The 20,017-nt window shown below is 38.6% G+C and overlaps 1 protein-coding gene across 1 annotated transcript in view; it reads left to right on the forward strand.

Moving 5' to 3' along the window:
• The window catches only part of LOC126248655 (venom carboxylesterase-6-like), a 218,623-nt gene that overhangs the window by 155,178 nt on the left and 43,428 nt on the right, over window positions 1–20,017 (forward strand). The window contains exon 10 of the mRNA XM_049949889.1: window positions 10,254–10,438. Coding sequence (XP_049805846.1) covers window positions 10,254–10,438 — 185 coding nt within the window. The remainder of the gene's footprint in view (window positions 1–10,253; window positions 10,439–20,017) is intronic.

A 20,017-nucleotide genomic window follows, 5' to 3' on the forward strand; every position in this document is an offset into this window, starting at 1 on the left:
GATATTTTTGGCTCAGAAACGGGCTGTTCGGGCAATAAGTGGTGTGAGTTCACGAACCTCTTGTCCACCTCTGTTCAGGAGTCTGGGTATTTTGACATTGGCCTCTCAATATGTATATTCCTTATAGTCATTTCTTGTTACCAATATTAATTTATTCCCAAGAATAAGCAGCTTTCCCTTGGTTAATACTCGGCAGAAATCAAACCTGCATTTGGATCGGACTTCCTTAACTCTAGTGCAAAAAGATGTGCAGTATACTGCTGCATCCATTTTCAATAAGCTGCCACTCGAATTCAAAAATCTTAGCAGTAATCCACACACTTTCAAATCAAAACTGAAGAGTTTCCTCATGGGTCACTCATTCATTGAAAACTCGTTTCGGACAGTCTTTCTGTTATGCCTATCTGCAACTCAGCATCTCCACTATATGGAGACTAGCAACTATACTTTTCATAATGTTGTTACATTCCATCCTGGATTTTCCATTGGTTGATTTAAATATTAACCACTTAAATATTTTATGTAGACAGTGGCTTCTCAGAATTTCATTGCTTTACATGAAATATTTGACAGCCCCCCCCCCCCCCCCCACGCACTTTTTTTTTTTTTTTTCCCATAATGGAAGTGCTGATATATTAAACCGATGTATATTGTAGTGTAGTGCTGTTCCCCAGTCCCAATCTGTTATGTTACATAATGCAGGCTTGGCTTAAAGAAACTACATTTTCATAGATCACAATGAAGGCCACCATGAGACTGATATTATTTAAAAAATACTACTAGATTGGAAGGTGTTCTCCCCACATCATGTCCGTTATTTAAGTGTCATAAAGCTAATTTTCATTTGGCTAGATTTCCTCTGTTTATTGTTCTAGTCATTGTTAAAATACAGCATGAGCACTGTCAGCTCCAAGCTGCAGCCTGTTATATTTGCATACCCCAAAAATTATAGTTCAGTTATTAAATGTTGGATTTCTGCATCTACTAGCAATTTCAGATACACATTAGTCAAATTAATCTTTGAGAAGTATTTACCTTGCATTTTATCAGACTCATGGTAAACTGTAAATCAATGTTTAACTGTGTGTTTTGCTGGTGTGGAAATTTTGACCACCCAATCTTCATCCATTTAGGTTTTTAATACCACAACAGGGCCACCTCACTTGCAGGAAAAACTACACATGATCATACTCAAATGTCCAGCTTGCTAGTTAGATTTTAACTGCTTCATCCACAGAAAATGGCATGAGGGAGCAGAAATATTGTTATGTGGCTACCTTGAGGGATATTCATAAATCCATAAATAGTATGTAAGTGAGAAAGAGATCAATGTAGTCATGAATCTGCAGACCAGAAAAAGTTGAAGTCTCTAGGACAAATATATTAGATGCCATAGGAGCCTTTCATTTGGATAGCTAGGTAGCTATAAATTTCCACTCAATAGTGTTTTGGCTGCTACAACAAAGTTAATGTGCCAATAGATGTAGACCTATACTGTTGTGGAGTTGGTGTGTTGAACCCGAAACTCCAGATGGCAGAGCTGAACCTGTGACCCAGTGCGCCGTATTTTGTCAGGAAGCCAATCAAGTTCAAGAGTGTCAAGGGGTAGTGCAAAGTGATACAGCAGTATTCAGTAACATTCATTTATTGAGATAATTTACAGTACTCAATGGGTGAAGTATAGTGTCAGCATGCCACCCGTGCAGCCAGTCAGCAGACTCCTGGTGTACCGATGCTGCTGCTGGCGTCATCAAGGCTGCCCTGCTGGAAGTCGGCCACACTCTCCCGGTCACCACCCGCCAATGTGTTGCAACTTGCACTGCACTGCTGCCCATGATTCTGGAAACTGCTACAGTTCCTGGTCCTCACCGCCCTCTGCCCCATTTGACCTGCTCTGTCCGACCATGGAATGAAGATGGGTGTACTGGTCACCCATGGTCCTCGGGCACTGCTGCTCCCAGAACAGGACTGATCTCAAACCCATGCCCTCCTGGATGCTGTGCCGCAACTTGCCGCTAGTGGTGCTTGCCAAGCGATCTACAAGTTCCAGGCTGCCGTTCTGTCCCACCCCAGTGTTGTGTCCCCAGAGGTGGAATATATCCTGAACAAATACGTAGAAAACAGCATATAAGTTTATGCAGAATGTTTATAACATTGCTGCCAGACTGGCCCCTATAAGCGAAGACCAGTACAGGTCCGTTACGATGGTTGACTGACCTGGCACACTCTATCCCAAGCTAAAATTTTCCTTCTATTTATATCAGTTTTCCCCTCGCTTCTGACGTAGTGTCAGAGAGAGACAGAAACTATGGCAGGGATAAATTCCCACATGTCAGCTACTTGCAAATCACCACTCTTGGCCCTGGCCTAGTGCCCTGCCTCATAAATCGCAATAACTCAAAGCAACGCTGCAGTTTTCTGCCTTGTTGTTGTTCCACTCTAAACAAATTGTGCATGCAATACTACCATCGCAGCTCCACTCCCGCGAGTGCCATGTTTACCTTGCCGGACCTGCTTGCTGTTGACTGTTACAACACTCTGCCAGCAGCCCCAGATTTCATTGCCCAACTGTGTCTTCATTGAATTTTGACAAAATTTCCCTTTCCTTCGACTAGGACTAATACTAGTGCAGCAATACATTAACGAGTGACATAGTTGCACTAGTGTGCACTTGGGATTCCACATTGTCTGATTCAGTTTATAATAAGAGTGTTAGCTAACAGAGCAATTCATCCTTTGAGTCAAACTGTGACATGGTATTGTGCTGTGGCCTATAATTCTACTGTGCCACTCGGTTGAAGAGATACACAACTACCAAATGATCCTTTTTACTGCAAGTGAAGCAATTTACATTTTCATATCCACATTGGCTTTGAGCATAAACATAGAAGCAAACCATATATTATTTCTGCAGTCAGCAGGAGTGCTGTTTCCAGTTATGTGGGGGAGTTCCTAACACATTTGCCAACTCTGCTGAACGTTAATGTGTCATAAACCATGCTCTTTTTTAAAATATGATTGAGATTAATATCCTCATAAGGTTTCATAACCCATATGAGTTGTATATGAAGCTGTTTAGAAAACATATTTGATTCTTATAAATGACCATCAAACACTCGTTGTTCTAATGATGTTCTGAGAGAGTACATTGCTAGAAAAGTCAACCAGTATACTGCTTCACCCTTTGTATATCTTACAAAAAGACCATGAAGATAGAATTAGAGAAATTTGAGCCCACACAGAAACTTCCAGCAATCATTCTTCCCATGAACCCTTTGCAACTGGTACAGGAAATGGGAGAAGTGAAACTAGTATACAAAGTACCCATTGCCACTCACCATAAGGTGTATTGCAGAGTATGGATGTAGATGGATAACTTATGTAAAATTTAACCACAAAATGACTGTGAATATACAGTGCATATTATTCTCATTGCTTGGAGACACGGATTCATAGTTATAGCAAAGGCAACCATCTTTGGGAGACAACCCTAAGAGAGGGTCAGATAGGTCACAGTATCTAGAGATGGCAGCCCATCACACAGCTTACCCTACAGAACTCATAATATGGCCAGCGAACAAGTTATTACTGAGACTCTTCAAAGAAAAGCCTCAGAGAAATAATATAAACAGTTAATTTAAATGATACCATCCTATTAATATAAATGGTATTTAATAATTTTGTTTAACATTATTGCTTGATGGTGAGCATCAGTGGATTTAAGTACATCACAGATAATGTAATGTAAATGATAATGTATCAATATTAGATTAGTTATAGTCAATATTTCATTGTTTTTATTAGAATGATATCAAACGTGGCAATGCTGTGCAATTGCTGAATTTGAAGGAGAATTGTATATGCAACCTAATCTCATTCTCCCCTCTCCTCCCCCTCTCTTTATCCATCTCCTCCCCCCCCCCAAAAAAAAAAATTCTCTCTACAATTCCCCCTCATCTCTAAGTCCATCTCATCCCTCACCCCCTCTCTCTCAATTTCCTCTGTCCAGCTCATATATATATCTCACTGACCTTGAGCATTGTTTATTGTTACTGCAAACAAAACCAAGATTGGGAAATGAAGGCACTTAAAATGAATGGATAAATTGGTTGGGATCATTAATATAAGGGTACAGGAGAAATCTCTGCAGCTGCTGGATCTGTGATGATAGTAGCTTCAGTTACACTATTTCTCTTAGTTTTAATGGATGGCCAGGATAGGAATGTTTCAAATGGTTCAGATTCCTTAGTAGCAGTCTAATCATTAGTCAGTAAGCCATTAACACAATTTTCCTCTTTCCTCTTGAGACTGAGTTCAAGGAAGGAAACAAAACAGCACACTGCTGTATATACAATTTCTCTTTAAAATTAGATGTAAGGAAAAAGAATATATGTGGAAGAAACAATTTGTCTAATGGTTTAAATGTCATGATATCTTAAGTTAAAACTGACTATGAGGAAGAAAACAAAACTGCACATTTCCACAGCACAGAATTTTCTTTCTGCCATTCAGTGTTAATCTGTACATTGTTGTTTATATAGTCCATGCCCATCTGAATGTTACTAGAGTAATCAGTTTTTGAACATACAGGGTGAAGAAAAATTTGCACTCTCGGACTTTGTGGTATGATTCCTCACATACTAGCAGTACAAAAATGTCTCTCACAAAATTTCGTCCTGTCCATATTTCCAGCAGTAAATAGACATTAAAGGATGGCAATCTGGCAACATTGTTATCACAAGTACACTCACTACTTCTGTCAGCACATGAAAGAACTGCTGTGCAGTTGGTGCAGTCCATAGAATTTTGGGTTAGCATGCAGGAGGTCAAGAGTTTGGTTCTCAGTTACACTTATTTGTTTTTATTTGCTAGTTTCATTCTGCCATATAATACTGTAGTACACATCATTTCTGAAGCCTCTCGTATCCAACATGTACACGGTATAGTGTTTTGTAATGGTGAACATAATGAAAACGTGGTCAAACAAGTAATAAATAGACAGCTGAAACAAATCTGTCTTAGAACAGATTATCTAAAAAAACAATGTCAGTTTTTGGATGTTGAAGAGGATTGCATGGTTAAATAACTCAACATCTACTAGACATTTATACTACACTCAGTATGTCTGTTCAGATGTACACAGTAGCAACCAGTGACAATAATAATTTCCCTATAAATGCCCACATGACATTTAAAAAAAGAATACATTGACCTCAGAACAGATGCTCAAAAGTGACCCCTGCATGTCCAAACATTTTGTGACCCTCTGGATCACACAGCTCCAGACTCTTCACAACATGGCTGCATCCACAGATACAAGAGCAGCATGAACACACGCTGTCAGTTCTTTCACACACCTCAGTGGAGTAGAATACACATTCTCTTTCAAGTGTCTCCACAGGAATAAATCCAGGGGATTTGGGTCAGATGTATGCAGAGGCCACATAACTGGACCTCCCAACCTGAGCCATCTCCCTGGAAATTTTCTGTCTAAATACCGTCGCACATTAATTCTAAAGTGAGGAGGTGCACCATTATGTTGGAACTGTAACCTCTGCTAAGCATTAAGTGGAACATTTTCCAGTGCTTCAGGCAAATAGTTTGAGAGGAATGCAAGATACCTTCATGTAGTCTACTGGTCAGGCAACAGGTAGGAACCCAAACTCCTGTCTCCCAATATTCTGGCCCAGACATTGATGCCAAAGAGAACTTGATATCAACAGGCTTGGGTGATGTTCAGGTTAACGTCAGACCAATGGTGGGCATTGTGTATTTTGAAGGCACCCTCGTGAGTGAATGCTCCTTTATCTGACCATATCACAGTGTTTATGAAGTTGTCATTGGTTTCCTGTTGTTGTTGGAACCATTCACAGGTGTTGTGTTAAAGAGTAATGATAGGGGTGCAGCCCATGGTCTTGCAGCACATCGGCGACTGTGCATTGTGAGACAAGCAGTTGCCTTGCTACACTACATGTACTTCACTGGGTCCTTGGTTTATAATCTCCAGAATAGCTTCTCAGTAGCTGGAGTGTGGCAAGACTAAGGGTGACCTCTATCACACAATGGTGGGAGAGAAGTTGTTCCTGAAGGTGAAACTCCAGATGACAAAACATATTTTTATCAGGATGACATTGACCAGGCTACCTAGCAGCACACTCACGAGTGACAACAGAAGCCTGGTTATAAGGTGCACCAAGGATCAGAAGCATATCCATATATTCATTGTTTTTTTCTGCCATTATCTCTGCCATGTGGGTTTGAGTAACACAAGAAGAAAATACTATGTGTGTATGAATGTACATGGAGTCTGTCATGGACACTTTACTCTGCTAGCAGCTAGTCCCTGTATGGCAGTGGGCTGTTCCACTCAGTGTGCATCACCTCTCTTATAGCTTTTGTTCTGCATGATTTATCCCAACAATGTTTGTTTTTGAAGCACACTGCTTCCCTAATGACAAAGGACATGATGTTTCCACATCTCCATCATTTATAACAATAATAATATTGCAGTATTTGCAATACATGGAGATACTTACTAAAGAGCATGCACTTATCAGACAGACTGTTGAAAGGCATAGTTAGTAGTTCCATGGTGATAATCCTTAAAAATGGTAACCAAGTTTTGACATTATTTGCAAAGTACATTGCTAGCCCTACTGATGACATAAGGCTACAATGAAATGTAATGGTCCTGAACATGGTAAGAATAACAGTGGGACTAATCGATGTGACCAATGGGGGGAGGATACATAGAAAACAGGTTTGGAATCTAGTAGATGCAGGGGAGTGAAATAGTTGACATCCACAACAGGCAAAAGACTGTTTTGAAACATGACCAATTAAAATGATTGTACTTTCTTGAAATGATATGAATGAAATGATAATTAAATCTATACTCTAGCTGAAAACAGGCATTATACATCATTTGGGACATGTTGAAAATGGGTGCCTTGACTGGGACTCAAACCCAGGATCTCCTGCTTCATTGGCAGACGCTTTATCCATCTGATCCACCGAGGGCACAGAGGATAGTGCGCCTGCAGGAACTTATGCCTTGTATGTCCCCCGTGAAACCCACATTACCAACATGTCCACACCACTACATTTGTACTGCGCCTAATAGACGTTTGCCCATCATACTCATTACTCATAGCAGTTTAATGTACCATGTCCCATACGAGTTGGGGCATAGCGTGTGAGTTTGCACAAGAAGGTCAATGGCTGGGTAGCCATATTTTAACTATATATGAATGGTCATCAATTGTATCTCTTCTTTTGGGAACAGATACTACCTTCATAAATAGATTGTACTTCCATTTCTGTGTTTGTAGTACGTAAGCACAAATGTTTGTAGAAGACACACTGTAATTACTGTATGACAATTAAAACACCAGATATCATACCATGCAGATTACATGTAGTAAATGAAAACAAATACGCCTCGACCCAGAATCGAACCCTTGATCTCCTGCAGGCTAACCCAAAACACTATCCACTGCACCAACTGCACAGCACTTCTCCTATATGTTGACAGATGTAGTTAACATACATGTGATAACAGTGATGCCAGACTGGCAATCTTTAACATTCATTTACTGCCAAAAATGTTCGCAGGATGAAATTTTGTGAGAGACATTTTTGTATTGTTAGTATGTGTGGAATTGTGCTGTAAAGTCCAAGTGCACAAATTCTTCTTCATCCTATATAATGCAACTGGACAGATAAAAAATCTACTCACTGAGTGGCACTAGATGGCAGAAGAACACATATAAAAGGTATGAAAGTTTGTAAGCTTTTGGAACCAGTGGCTTCTTCTTCTGGCAGAAATGTTGAAGTGGAAGAAATAGGGGTGAAGGAAAGGGAATGATTAGGTTTAGGAAAAGGGGTGGAGTTCAGAAAAGACACCCAGAACCTCACTCGGGTCATGGGAGACTTACCAGATGAAATGGGAAAGAAATACTACTTGTTGGAGACTGCACTGGACATTTGAAAACCTGAGTGCTTAAAGGTGGAAGATAGGGTAATATACAAAAAACAGCTTACTGCCCAAACAACATGCATGAGTGAATAAGAGCAAAAAGCTGCATTGTATGTGATGGAGATTGGGGGAGGGGGGGGGGAGGGTGAAAAATAGACACATGATAGATCAAAGGGAGTGAAGAAAGGAATAGTTTCTGTGAAGAAACGCTGAGACTGAAGAAATTAATGCAAATTAAGGCCAGGGACATTTTGTAGCACCAGTCCCCACATGCAGAGTTCTGAGAAACTGGTGTCCAGGAAAAGAACCCCAATTGCACACATGGTGAAACAGGCACTGAGGTCACGACTGTTATGTTGTAGAGCAAGCTCTGCAACAGGATAGTGTGTGTTGCCCATATACCCCTTCTGCCTATGCCCATTCATCCTAACTGATAACTTGGTACATGCTCATGTAAAAGGCTGAACAGTGTTTACATAACAGTCAATATAAGATATGCACTGTTTCACAGGTGGCTCTCCATTTGATAGGATATGTTTTGTTATTTACAGGCCCGGAACAGGTGGTGACAGGAGGATGCATAGGCATGTCTTACAGCAGGGACAGGGACTTGCCCTATGTACCCTCCTACCACCACCTATACCAGCCCTGTAATTGAAGAACCATGTGCTATCAAAGGAAGAGCCACCTGTTTAAAAAACCTACAACAATAAAAAAATTTAAAAGAAGCCTACAACAATAATCACTCAAACATTTATATGATATAAAAGTTTGAAGTAAATTGTCACAAATTTTTCAATGATTTTGGTAACAACATATATATTTAAAAGTATATAGCCTATGTATGCCTGAACATTTATTACATTATCGTGTATAGACTTGAACTAAATTGGACAATAACTTTCTGAGATGTTTGCCAATTAAACCTTTCCTTTAGTAAAAATTTGAAGTAAATTAGTCAAGAACTTTTCAAGATTTTTGGTAACAATGTTGAACTACAACTTGTTTCTATATAGATAAACCAACTCTGAAGTATATAACTTTCTCAAACATTTTGGGAAAATATGACATTGAGGAAAATGCATGACAGTTAATTAGGTCTTTTCCATCACACTTCTTATAAATAATGAGAAATTTTAACCAGTCTACAGTAATCCATGTGTTAACAACATACCATGTTTATCAGATGTCAGAGTTCCAAATATTCCATGAAATTTTGGGTGAAATGTCAGATGTCAATAATTCACTGCCATGATATTTTAGTGCACATTCTTCTGGCCATCTTTAGGTGTACAGTGGCAAAAGTATGCTGAATTCTCCTTTTTTAAACTGTGCGTGCCCTCATAGCATTGTGCTGACAAGTAGCTGACACACACAAGATGTAGCAGTGCATGTGCAGTGACAGCTGAGGAAGGTGTGCATGTGCCAGTGAGGCTTTAAATGGATAGCTCAGTGTAGTTTGGCCAGTATACACCTGAAGAAGACTCTGCACAAAATATTGTGTCTGTAAGTTACGGACATCTGGCAGAAAATTTCATGGAACTATCTGCATGCCAGGAAAGTTTTAATTTCACTCATAATAACTGATTAACCATTTGTAGAATATTTTCTGTATATCACCATGCTTTCTGAGATGAACTATTTCACTTTATTTATGTTAGGTTTAGAATGTGTTTACAACCTTGCATCTAACTGATATGTTGATAGAAATTATTCAGCACCAGGATATAAATTTTTCTGTTCATAAACATATGACTCAAGAAGCTTTATATAATGACCATGATAACCAATATGCTTGAAATTAGAGATCCATAGACTGATATAACGATAAAGATCTCCACCTCTGTATATAAGTTAAAAAATAAATGATTTACGTTAGTGAAGCCTTACATTATCAGGAAGGAGATGATGATCTTAATGTAGTTTATTAAACAAATTTTTTAAAGCAAAAACATTTTAATGCTAAACAACAATTTTCTTATTCAGCTGAACTGGAATAGGAAAATTGCTGTCTAGGCATTAAAATGTATTGCTTTAAAAATTTTTGTTTAATTAATGCTTTACAATGGGGGATATGTAGGAGGAAATTTGTCACACACTTAATGTCATTCAGTCACTTTTGGCAGAGACTGCTGTGTAGAAATTCAAAAATATAGTTTGTCTATCATAATAATTATACATTTTTTATAATCTGTATTTTAATAAGACAACTATAAAGTTACCGAACTGTTTCAATAAATTCACATGAATTAAAAGATATATTTTCTATTTACAGATTTTGTAACTAATGAAGATCTTATGGAAGAGCTCAACAAGCGTTTTGTGGAACTTTCACCTTTTCTTCTGGACTACAATTATACAGCACCACAGATGTTACACCAAAAAATTGGAAGAGAAGTGCTACAGTTCTATGTTGGTGAACAGCCCTTATCAACAAATACTGCTGATGAGATAGTACAGGTCACATAGACAATTTATTTAATAAACCTACAGAAACATCTCATTAAGATTTTGAAAGATTTACTAATGTTCTGTATTTTGCTCTTTGTGCATGTAATTGTTTACAGGCTCCTGTTAAACATGTCTCTTCTGTTTGGAGTTGCTTGTAACTTAATTCTCAGGTAAATGATGTTCAGTGAGAGCTGTTGAGTTCATCAGGCAGTTGGTGTATTAATACAACTGTGTAGAATTCACTTAAGAGTCATCATTTGTGAATATTTTAATCTTGATTTTCTGTTAGATAGTTCTGATTGAGGACACTGATAATTGTTATCACCATGCTGTGATTTGACTCCCACGGTAAAGTTCCCAATGAGCATTGAGGGTTAGTTACTTGTCAGTGTACCCAATGGCATACAGCTACTTACTGATATACCTGTTCAGAGGTGGTCAGGCAAGCAGTTTACTTAGTTTTAGTTACTTAATTTTTATAATGATACTAGGTGTTGTATGAGTGATTTAGGCTGTACAGTACTGCCCTGCAGGATTTAGTTTATTCAGAAACTTGCTCAAATTCAATATCTAATGACCTATTTAAGTCTGTACCTGAACAAAAGCTTCATTAAAAGCTCCTTTTTCTGCTTGTGCCGTAGTTTACTCTACTTATTCAGTGTACTCACTTAACAGGAAGTTTGAATAAAAGCGCCTTCTGTCACATTTTTTTTATGTTTTATTAAATTACATGATGCATACATAATATTTGTTAGATGATTTTCAACTGAAGATGGGTCCACAATGTCTGAAATACATTGTGTAATTTTAAAAAAATACAAAAAGAAACTGGGACTGAAGGTGTTCTTATTCAAACTTGTTCTGCATTGAATACAGTCATGTTCACAGCTGCAAAATGCACATAAAATGAAATACCTTTCTAAAAAGAAAAAAAGCTCATTAGCTTTATGAATAAATCCTTTGTTGAGCTATAGCGCACACACACACACACACACACACACACACACACACACACACACACGCACACACCACTGTGCCTCTGCATTGTGTCAGCTGATTGTGTGTCCAGCTGGCACAATGCATGGGCACTGGTGTGTGTGTATTTGTACTCTTATTCGACAAAGGCTTTATTCTGAAAGCTAGCAAATTTTCTTCCTCTTTTGTCTGTCCCTCAATCGTAGACTGCTGCATTTATTGCCTTGTAGGCATCATTTGGTCAGTGGGAGCATTGCTAAGGTTTAATCTATGAGTGGTGTTTATGTTTCTTTAACAGTAAAAATAAACACTTCCATTCCTTTAAGTAATAACTTTTTTTGTATTCTCGTAATTTTTACTGAATCATTATGTGTGTAATAGATGAGAAGTCTCCAACACATGAAAATTAAGGCACCTTTCACAATACATATATTCACATTTTGTAATACAAATCTAAGTTTGGTGGTTTTAAAATCTCAACATAAAAATTATTTTGATTGAGTTGTTTCTAGTAAGTGATTTTCAGTAGTTTTCAAGCATATTATCTGGATACATGATGATGTTGTGGGAACCCAGCTGACTTGTCGTCTTTTTAGTTTCACAATTACTGCAATTTTTTTCTGGATAAAGAAATGCTTTCCATTAGTTAATAATAAATAAACTTCCTAAAAACTTTCCTCATTCACAGCTGTTTGGCTTCAGTTTTTTGTAATACACAAGAAAATTGCTCAAGGTACAGAGTGATTCCTGTTCACTAACAGCTGCATATTGTCTGCATCTGCCTGCTTAATATTTACCGAAGTACACATATAATGTCATAGTGTTAGATTGTTCGGGATGCAGTAAGAATGGAAGCCTATTTACATTGAATATATCATCCTCTATTTGCTGAGGGAATTAATGTTAAATTATAAAACTAACAACCAATGGTTAGGGGTTTAGTGCCCAGTTGCCCCACTTTTTTAATTGCTTTTTCACTTCTGACAATGCTTTGTACAGGCAAAAGTTCAAAGTTGTGGTGTTGTTTGGATCTATGTTAAGTTACATGTCTTCTATAATTGGATAAGTACATCACAATGTAGGTCAGAGGAATGCTGTTGTGTACCAATAGGTATCAGCAAAGAGGGAAAGGAGGGGGGCAAGACACCCACCGGTTTCCTTCTGTATTCTTGTTGGGTGCACACTTTTTATTCACTGCAGAATTCTGACACCTTCCTACAAATCAATTGTTTGGAAATACTGTGGCTTTAGCCATGACCATACAGTCATTCATGGGAAATTAAACTACTTCCTTAACATAGCGGAACAGGAAGGGAAGATTAGAGACCTTAAGGCTGGAATGGATAGTGCTAGGGAGGAACTGATGAGGTTAAGGGGGGAGAAGTGTGAAGACAAGTGGGAAATGGCAGCAAGGAACAGAGGCCATGGAAAAAGAACAGTATCTGTCAGTTTCATCATTAACAAAGACAGTAAATTTGCCTTGCTACCTAAATCAACTAAGGAAGAGGCTCAAGTAGATTTAAGCGAAGTCAGCACTCGACAGACTTTCACGAGGAAGCCAACTGTTTCAAAAAAGTAGGAAGTAGGAGGAAAGTTCTGCTGTTAGGTATATGGAAGAAGTGTGGGCCAGACCTTGCAGGAAAAATTAAGTGACAGGTACCAGGTGTTAAGTATTTTTGAGCCCAGTGCATGTCTTAGCCAAGCGATAAAGAATGTAGGATCATTGTGCAAGGGTTTTACATGTAGCAGTAGGGGGTGGAGTGGGAAACAGTATTGATAGGGATGAGGGCTACAACATTGAGTGTGACCTGGTAAAAATAGCATCTTCAATGAACCACACAAATGTTGGCTTGGTTTCTGCCTTCATGTGGTATGATTGGCCCCAATTGAACAGCTCTGTCAGGAGGGTCAATATGGAGCTAGATCAGCTGCTTCAGGCGGCTACTTTGTCAGGCATATGTTTGATTCCTGTATGGTATTGGTGTGTGGGACTTCACAAGACATGGTCAGAATATCAATAGGAAAGGAAAGGGTAAACTGACTGGGTTGATAGCAAAATCTTTAGGGAGGTGGGGGGGGGGGGGGGGGGGAGACACTGAAACTCATGGAAATTAGGAGTTTAGGCTAAGATCAGTGCCCAGTCATCCAACATTAATTGAAATTAAGATTAATGAGAAGCTCAGAGAGGCATTGCTAGAGATGTTAAAATATCACAAGATTCTCATAACAGTACAGTGGGAAATAATGTTATTATATTGGATCAGAATATCAGGGGATTAAGAGCTTTTTGTTTGTTTAGAAGTTTTAAAAACTGAGTGTGGAACAGATGTACTATGCCTGTCTGAACATCATATAATCACAGGTATGGAAATGGTAAATGTAGGTGGATATAAGCTTTCAGCACATGTAAGGAGAGGCTCTACGGAGAGAAAAGGAGTTGGCATATGTGTTAAAATCTGTCATAGTGTGAAAAATATGGAAACTAAAAAATTTTGTGTTGAGCAACATACAGAAGCATGTGCATGTGAGCTTGAACTGAATAATGGCACTTTTATAATTGTAGCTGTGTATAGGTCGCCATTGGGAAATTTTCAACTCTTTTTTAAAAACTTGGAATCTTTGCTGTGCCATCTGTCAGACAGAGGGAAGCAAATTATTGCTTCTGCGGATTTATATGTACATTTCTGAAAGAGTCTGATAGAAAGCTTTTCATAGACCCAAGATAAATTTAATCAAATAAAAACTTTTCCTGTTAAGAATGTTCTCTCTGATCATGATGCACAGCTAGTTACAGTATATGACATAGCTCTGTTCAGTATTGCAAAACAGTCCTCCAAAACTATGTGTTCTATTAATCATTGAACAACTGAAAATTTTAGGGAAAGCTTGCAACAGTTAGACTGGGATGAGGTGTACAGGGAACCTGATGCTAATTTAAAATTTAACCTATTTCATGATACCTTTGTGAGTATATTTGAAAACTGTTTCCCTAAGAAAACAGTGAAATGTAATTGTAAGAAACCATGTAAAATGCCATGGCTTACTAAAGGGATAAAAATATCTTGTTAATGGAAAAGGGAACTGTATCTTATAGTTAGGCAGAGTAATGATTGCAAAAATGTGAATTATTATAAAAGCAAATGCACTGTATTAAGAAAAGTTTTTAAAAATTTCAGAAGAATGTGCATTATGTCTGAGATTAGCACTTCTGATAATGAAATTAAAACAATTTGGAGTATTGTTAAAAGGGAATCAGGGGAATCAAGAGCACAGGAAGACTGAATTTCTATCAAACTCAGTGAAAAGTTTCAGTATCATGAAAAGGAAAGCTGCTGCTCACCATAAGTCAGCAGAGATGATGAGTCGCAGATATGCACAACAAAGAGACTCTCACAATTAAAGCTTTCTGACATCAAGGCCTCTGGCAACAATAGATGACAGACACACATACACTTAAACACACACACACACACACACACACACACACACACACACACACACACACGCGCGCGCGCACACACGCAAACGCAACTCCCACACATGACTGAATCTCAGGCAGCTAAAACCACACTGCCAATGAAAAGTTTGTTAACAAGAAGTCAGAAGTAGAAAACATTTTTAATAATCATTTTTAATTGTTGTAGAGAAAAAAAGGATCCAGCTATTCATTGGAAATTATAAGGCAGTATATGGAAGAGATAATACCTATGCAATTTGATAAAATTAAAATTCAACCCACCTCTTCTACTGAAATTAGGAAAATAATAAATTCACTCAAAAGTAGAAGCTCACATGGAATTGATGGCATTTCCAACAGAGTACTAAAGGCTGGCACCCAACAAATAAGTAGGATTCTCAGCCACATGTGTAGTATCTCACTGAAACAGGGCATTTTTTTTTAGATAGACTGAAATGCACTATTGTTAAACCATTGCATAAAAAAGGGTATAGGTCTGATGCTAACAACTACCACCCAATCTCACTTCTGACAGCTTTATCCAAAATTCTTGAAGTATTGTATCCAAAGGTAGCATCACATATTTGTAAAAATGCTGCACTAACAAAATCTCAATTTGCTTTTCAGAAAGGCTTTTCAACAGAGTATCATACATATTCTTTCGCTGATCAAATATTAAATGCATTGAATAACCAAACATTATCTATTGGGACATTTTGTGGTCTCTCAAAGGCTTTTGATTGTGTGCATCATGAAATTCTTTTAGGTATGCTTAAGTATTGTGATATGAGTGGGACAGTGCACAAATAGTTTAATTCATATTTAACTGGAAGAATGTAGAAGGTTGAAATTAACAGTACAGATAGTCTCCAAAAATCAGGAAAGTCCTCGAACTGGGTAGGTATCAAGAATGGTGTCCTACAGGGTTCAGTCTTCAGTCCCTTATTGTTCTTAGTTTATATTAATGACTTGCCACTCTATATTCATGAAGATGCAGAGCTAGCTCTCTTTGTTGATGATACAAGACCAGTAATCACACCCAACAAGCAACAATCATCTGAGGAAATTGTAAATAATGTCTTTCAAAAAATTATTAAGTGGTTCTCTGTAAATGGACTCTTAATAAATTTTAAGAAAACAGAGTTTATACAATTCTGTACATATATAATGTAACACCATTGACAAATATAGACTACAAACAGAAGTCTGTTGCTAAGGCAGAATATTCAAAATATCTGGGTGTGTGCACTGATGAGAAATTGAACTGGGAGAAACACATCTATGATCTGCTGAAATGGTTAGTTTCAGCTACTTACACTATTAGGGTTATTGCAAATTTTGGTGATAAACATATTAGTAAATTAATCTAATATGCCTGTTTTCATTTACTGCTTTCATATGGCATCATATTTTGGGACAATTCATCATTAAGTGAAAAAGTATTCATTGCACAAAAGCGTGTAGTCAGAATAATAGCTGGAGCCCACCCACGATCACCTTGCAGACATTTATTTAAGGAATGCAGGATATTCACACTACCTTTGCAATACTTATACTGACTTACATAATCCCATACCAATTAAAAAATAGCAGCAAAATGCATAGCCACAACACTAGAAGAAAGGATGACCTTCACTATTCTGGATTAAATCCACTTTTGCACAGAATTATACTGCCACAAAAATCTTTGGTCATTTGCTAAATAGCATTAAAAATCTGAAGCTAGCCAACTAACATTTAAAAGCAAATTAAAAGAATTTCTGAGTGACAACTCCTTCTACTCAACAGATGAATTTTTAGATATGAAGTAGTAATTGTTGTTGTTGTTGTTGTTGTGGTCTTCAGTCCTGAGACTGGTTTGATGCAGCTCTCCATGCTACTCTATCCTATGCAAGCTTCTTCATCTCCCAGTACTTACTGCAGCCTACATCCTTCTGAATCTGCTTAGTGTATTCATCTCTTGGTCTCCCTCTAAGAGTTTTACCCTCCACGTTGCTCTCCAGTACTAAATTTGTGAACCCTTGATGCCTCAACACATGTCCTACTAACCGATCCCTTCTTCTAGTCAAGTTGTGCCACAAACTTCTCTTCTCCCCAATCCTATTCAATACCTCCTCATTAGTTATGTGATCTACCCATCTAATCTTCAGCATTCTTCTGTAGCACCACATTTCAAAAGTTTCTAGTCTCTTCTTGTCCAAACTATTTATCGTCCACGTTTCACTTCCATACATGGCTATACTCCATACAAATACTTTCAGAAATGACTTCCTGACACTTAAATCTATACTCGATTTTAACAAATTTCTCTTCTTCAGAAACGCTTTCCTTGCCATTGCCAGCCTACATTTTATATCCTCTCTACTTCGACCATCATCATTTATTTTGCTCCCCAAATAGCAAAATTCCTTTACTACTTAAGTGTCTCATTTCCTAATCTATTTCCCTCAGCATCACCCGACTTAATTCGACTACATTCCATTATCCTCGTTTTGATATTGTTGATGTTCATCTTATAACCTCCTTTCAAGACACTATCAATTCCATTCAACTGCTCTTCCAGGTCCTTTGCTGTCTGACAGAATTACAATGTCATCGGCGAACCTCAAAGTTTTTATTTCTTCTCCAGGGATTTTAATGCCTACTCCAAACTTTTCTTTTGTTTCCTTTACTGCTTGCTCAATATACAGATTGAATAGCATCGGGGAGAGGCTACAACCCTGTCTCACTCCCTTCCCAACCACTGCTTCCCTTTCATGTCCCTAGACTCTTATAACTGCCATCTGCTTTCTGTACAAATTGTAAATAGCCTTTTGCTCCCTGTATTTTACCCCTGCCACCTTCAGAATTGTTAAAAAAATTAATTATTTTGTGTAAAGAAATCTTATTTTAAAGTGATGCATTCCATGTCATTACGAAATGTCATACTCACGATCTATGGAACCAGGATTGATGTACATATGTGTGTACATGGTAGTGGTTTCTGCACTGTGAACTTGTATGAAACATCTTTTCTCCATAACTTCCTCAAATCTGCCCTTCTCCATATGCAGAAAAAAGATACTCCCTCACCATTATAACATAATCATAACTATAGTACACCCGGCCAACATCCACCCTTAATTTCCACAAGGACATCCCTTCCCTGCAGTGTACAACTTTGTTACAGCCATAGTTTACCTTTTTTCCATACATATTGCAGATATCAAAGTTGAATAGTGATAATATATGAGAGTCAGCAGGTGCATCTTCTCTGGTGTTTCAGCAGATTTTTGTGATTTAGTTTTTGTTATGCGTAGCTGGTGTCAGCCCAAACAAATACTGCTCATCACATTTTTCATGCAATGGCCAGTGTTTACAGAAAGCATCAGTTTGTTACCCATTACAAATGTAATTATTTTTAAAGCAGGATCTTTACATGCCCATTTGACAGAGTGGTCCCAAATTAGTCTAGTGGATATTGGGTTTATTGATATTTATTAACAGGGATGGAAAAACATGAGAAATAACCAGTACTCTGGTGGCAGTGATGAACACCACTGTTGCGTGGCAGTAGCAGACTGCGCAGGCCAGGGTGGTGCCGTTACAACTGGAGTACTGGTTATTAAAAATCACTTTGTTGTAAAAGGGAACAAACCAATGCTTTCCATCAGCACTGGGAATTGCATGAAAGATGTGATGAGCAGTATTTGTTTGTGGTGACTACAGCTATACATTGCAAAAACGAAATTCTAAATATATGCCAAAACATTGGAGAAGTAAATTTGATAACTCTTAGCAAGAACAAAACAATATGGAAAAGCCAAATTGCTACTCACCACACAAAAGAGGCAGCTAGACCACTCAATTGCTGAAAATATCACTCTACATGATGTGCTTCACTTTAAAGACTGCTTTATATTCCACACAATCTGGATTCTCCCTTTCAACACATGCTTTTTCGAAATGCACAGGTGGGAATGCTCCCTACAATATGTCCTTGATTTCCATACCTCCCCTACCCTTAACCTTGGCTAGTCACTGCCCTCTACTTGCCTTTCTCCTCTTCTGCTCCCACTCTAGGACTACACACGCCTTCTATCCTACCAACACACTTATATAGCCCTTAACCTTCTCTGCTTTTACACTCTCATCTCTCCCTTCCACATTCCTCTGGCCTCTGCCCACCATACCCTCCCAATGTTGCACCTAGCAGACCTACCTTGTCCCTGTCACCTCCTTGAACACTCCCAAAGCAACACTAATATCTTCCCCTATTCATAACTTCCTATCCCTTCCCCTCTTCTCCTCATGCCTCTTCTCTACCCCAACAACACACCTCAGCTAGATAGCTGCTCATGTTGTAGTCAGGCCATAGTGCTTGTATGAATATTTGTGTGTTTTCTACTTTGGAGGAAAGGCTTTGTTTGCAAGCTTAAATATCTTTTAACATTCTTCTTCATTGTGCTTGTCTGTGATTCAATGCCTCCTTGAAATGGTCCTTCCTTCCCCCATTGTTGTTATTCCATTCCAGACTTTCCATTATTTTAATCCTCAGTTTTGCCCTTGTATGTGTTCCAGTGCTGCTTCCCTCTTTCCTGACGAAGCAACCGTTGGTTGCGAAAGCTTGAATTTTGTGTGTATACCCACTAGCCCTCTACAACTTCCACCCATCTCCTGGATCCCTCCCACCTCCCTCCTCTCTGTATCCATTTCCTCCTCCTCTCTATCTCTGTACATCAACTCTTCCCCCTCTCTCTGTCCATCCCTCCTTGCCCCTCTCTCTGTTCAACTCCTCTGCCACCTCAGTCTGTCCATCTAATCCTTCCCACACTCTCTCTGCTCCTCTCCTCCTCCACACTCTCTCTATCCATGTCCTCTTGCCTGCTCTGTCAAAATTATCATCCCTCCCCCCCCTCTCTCTCCATCTCCTCATGCCACCTCTCTCTGCCCATCACATGCTTCTCGCTCTCTGTCTTTCCTGTTTCTCTTCCCACCTTTTTCTGTCTATCTCATCCTTCCCCATGTATACCTGTCCATCGTTTCTCTGCCTGTCTTCCTGTCCACTTGTTTGCCCCCTCTCTGACCATCTCCACCTGCCTCCCTCCCAGTCCACTCCCTCTTCTCTCCCTCTCCCCTATCCATCTCCTCCTGACACTCTCTCCCTACTCATTCCC

Source organism: Schistocerca nitens, chromosome 1 (genome assembly GCF_023898315.1).
Source record: "Schistocerca nitens isolate TAMUIC-IGC-003100 chromosome 1, iqSchNite1.1, whole genome shotgun sequence".
NCBI lineage: Eukaryota > Metazoa > Arthropoda > Insecta > Orthoptera > Acrididae > Schistocerca > Schistocerca nitens.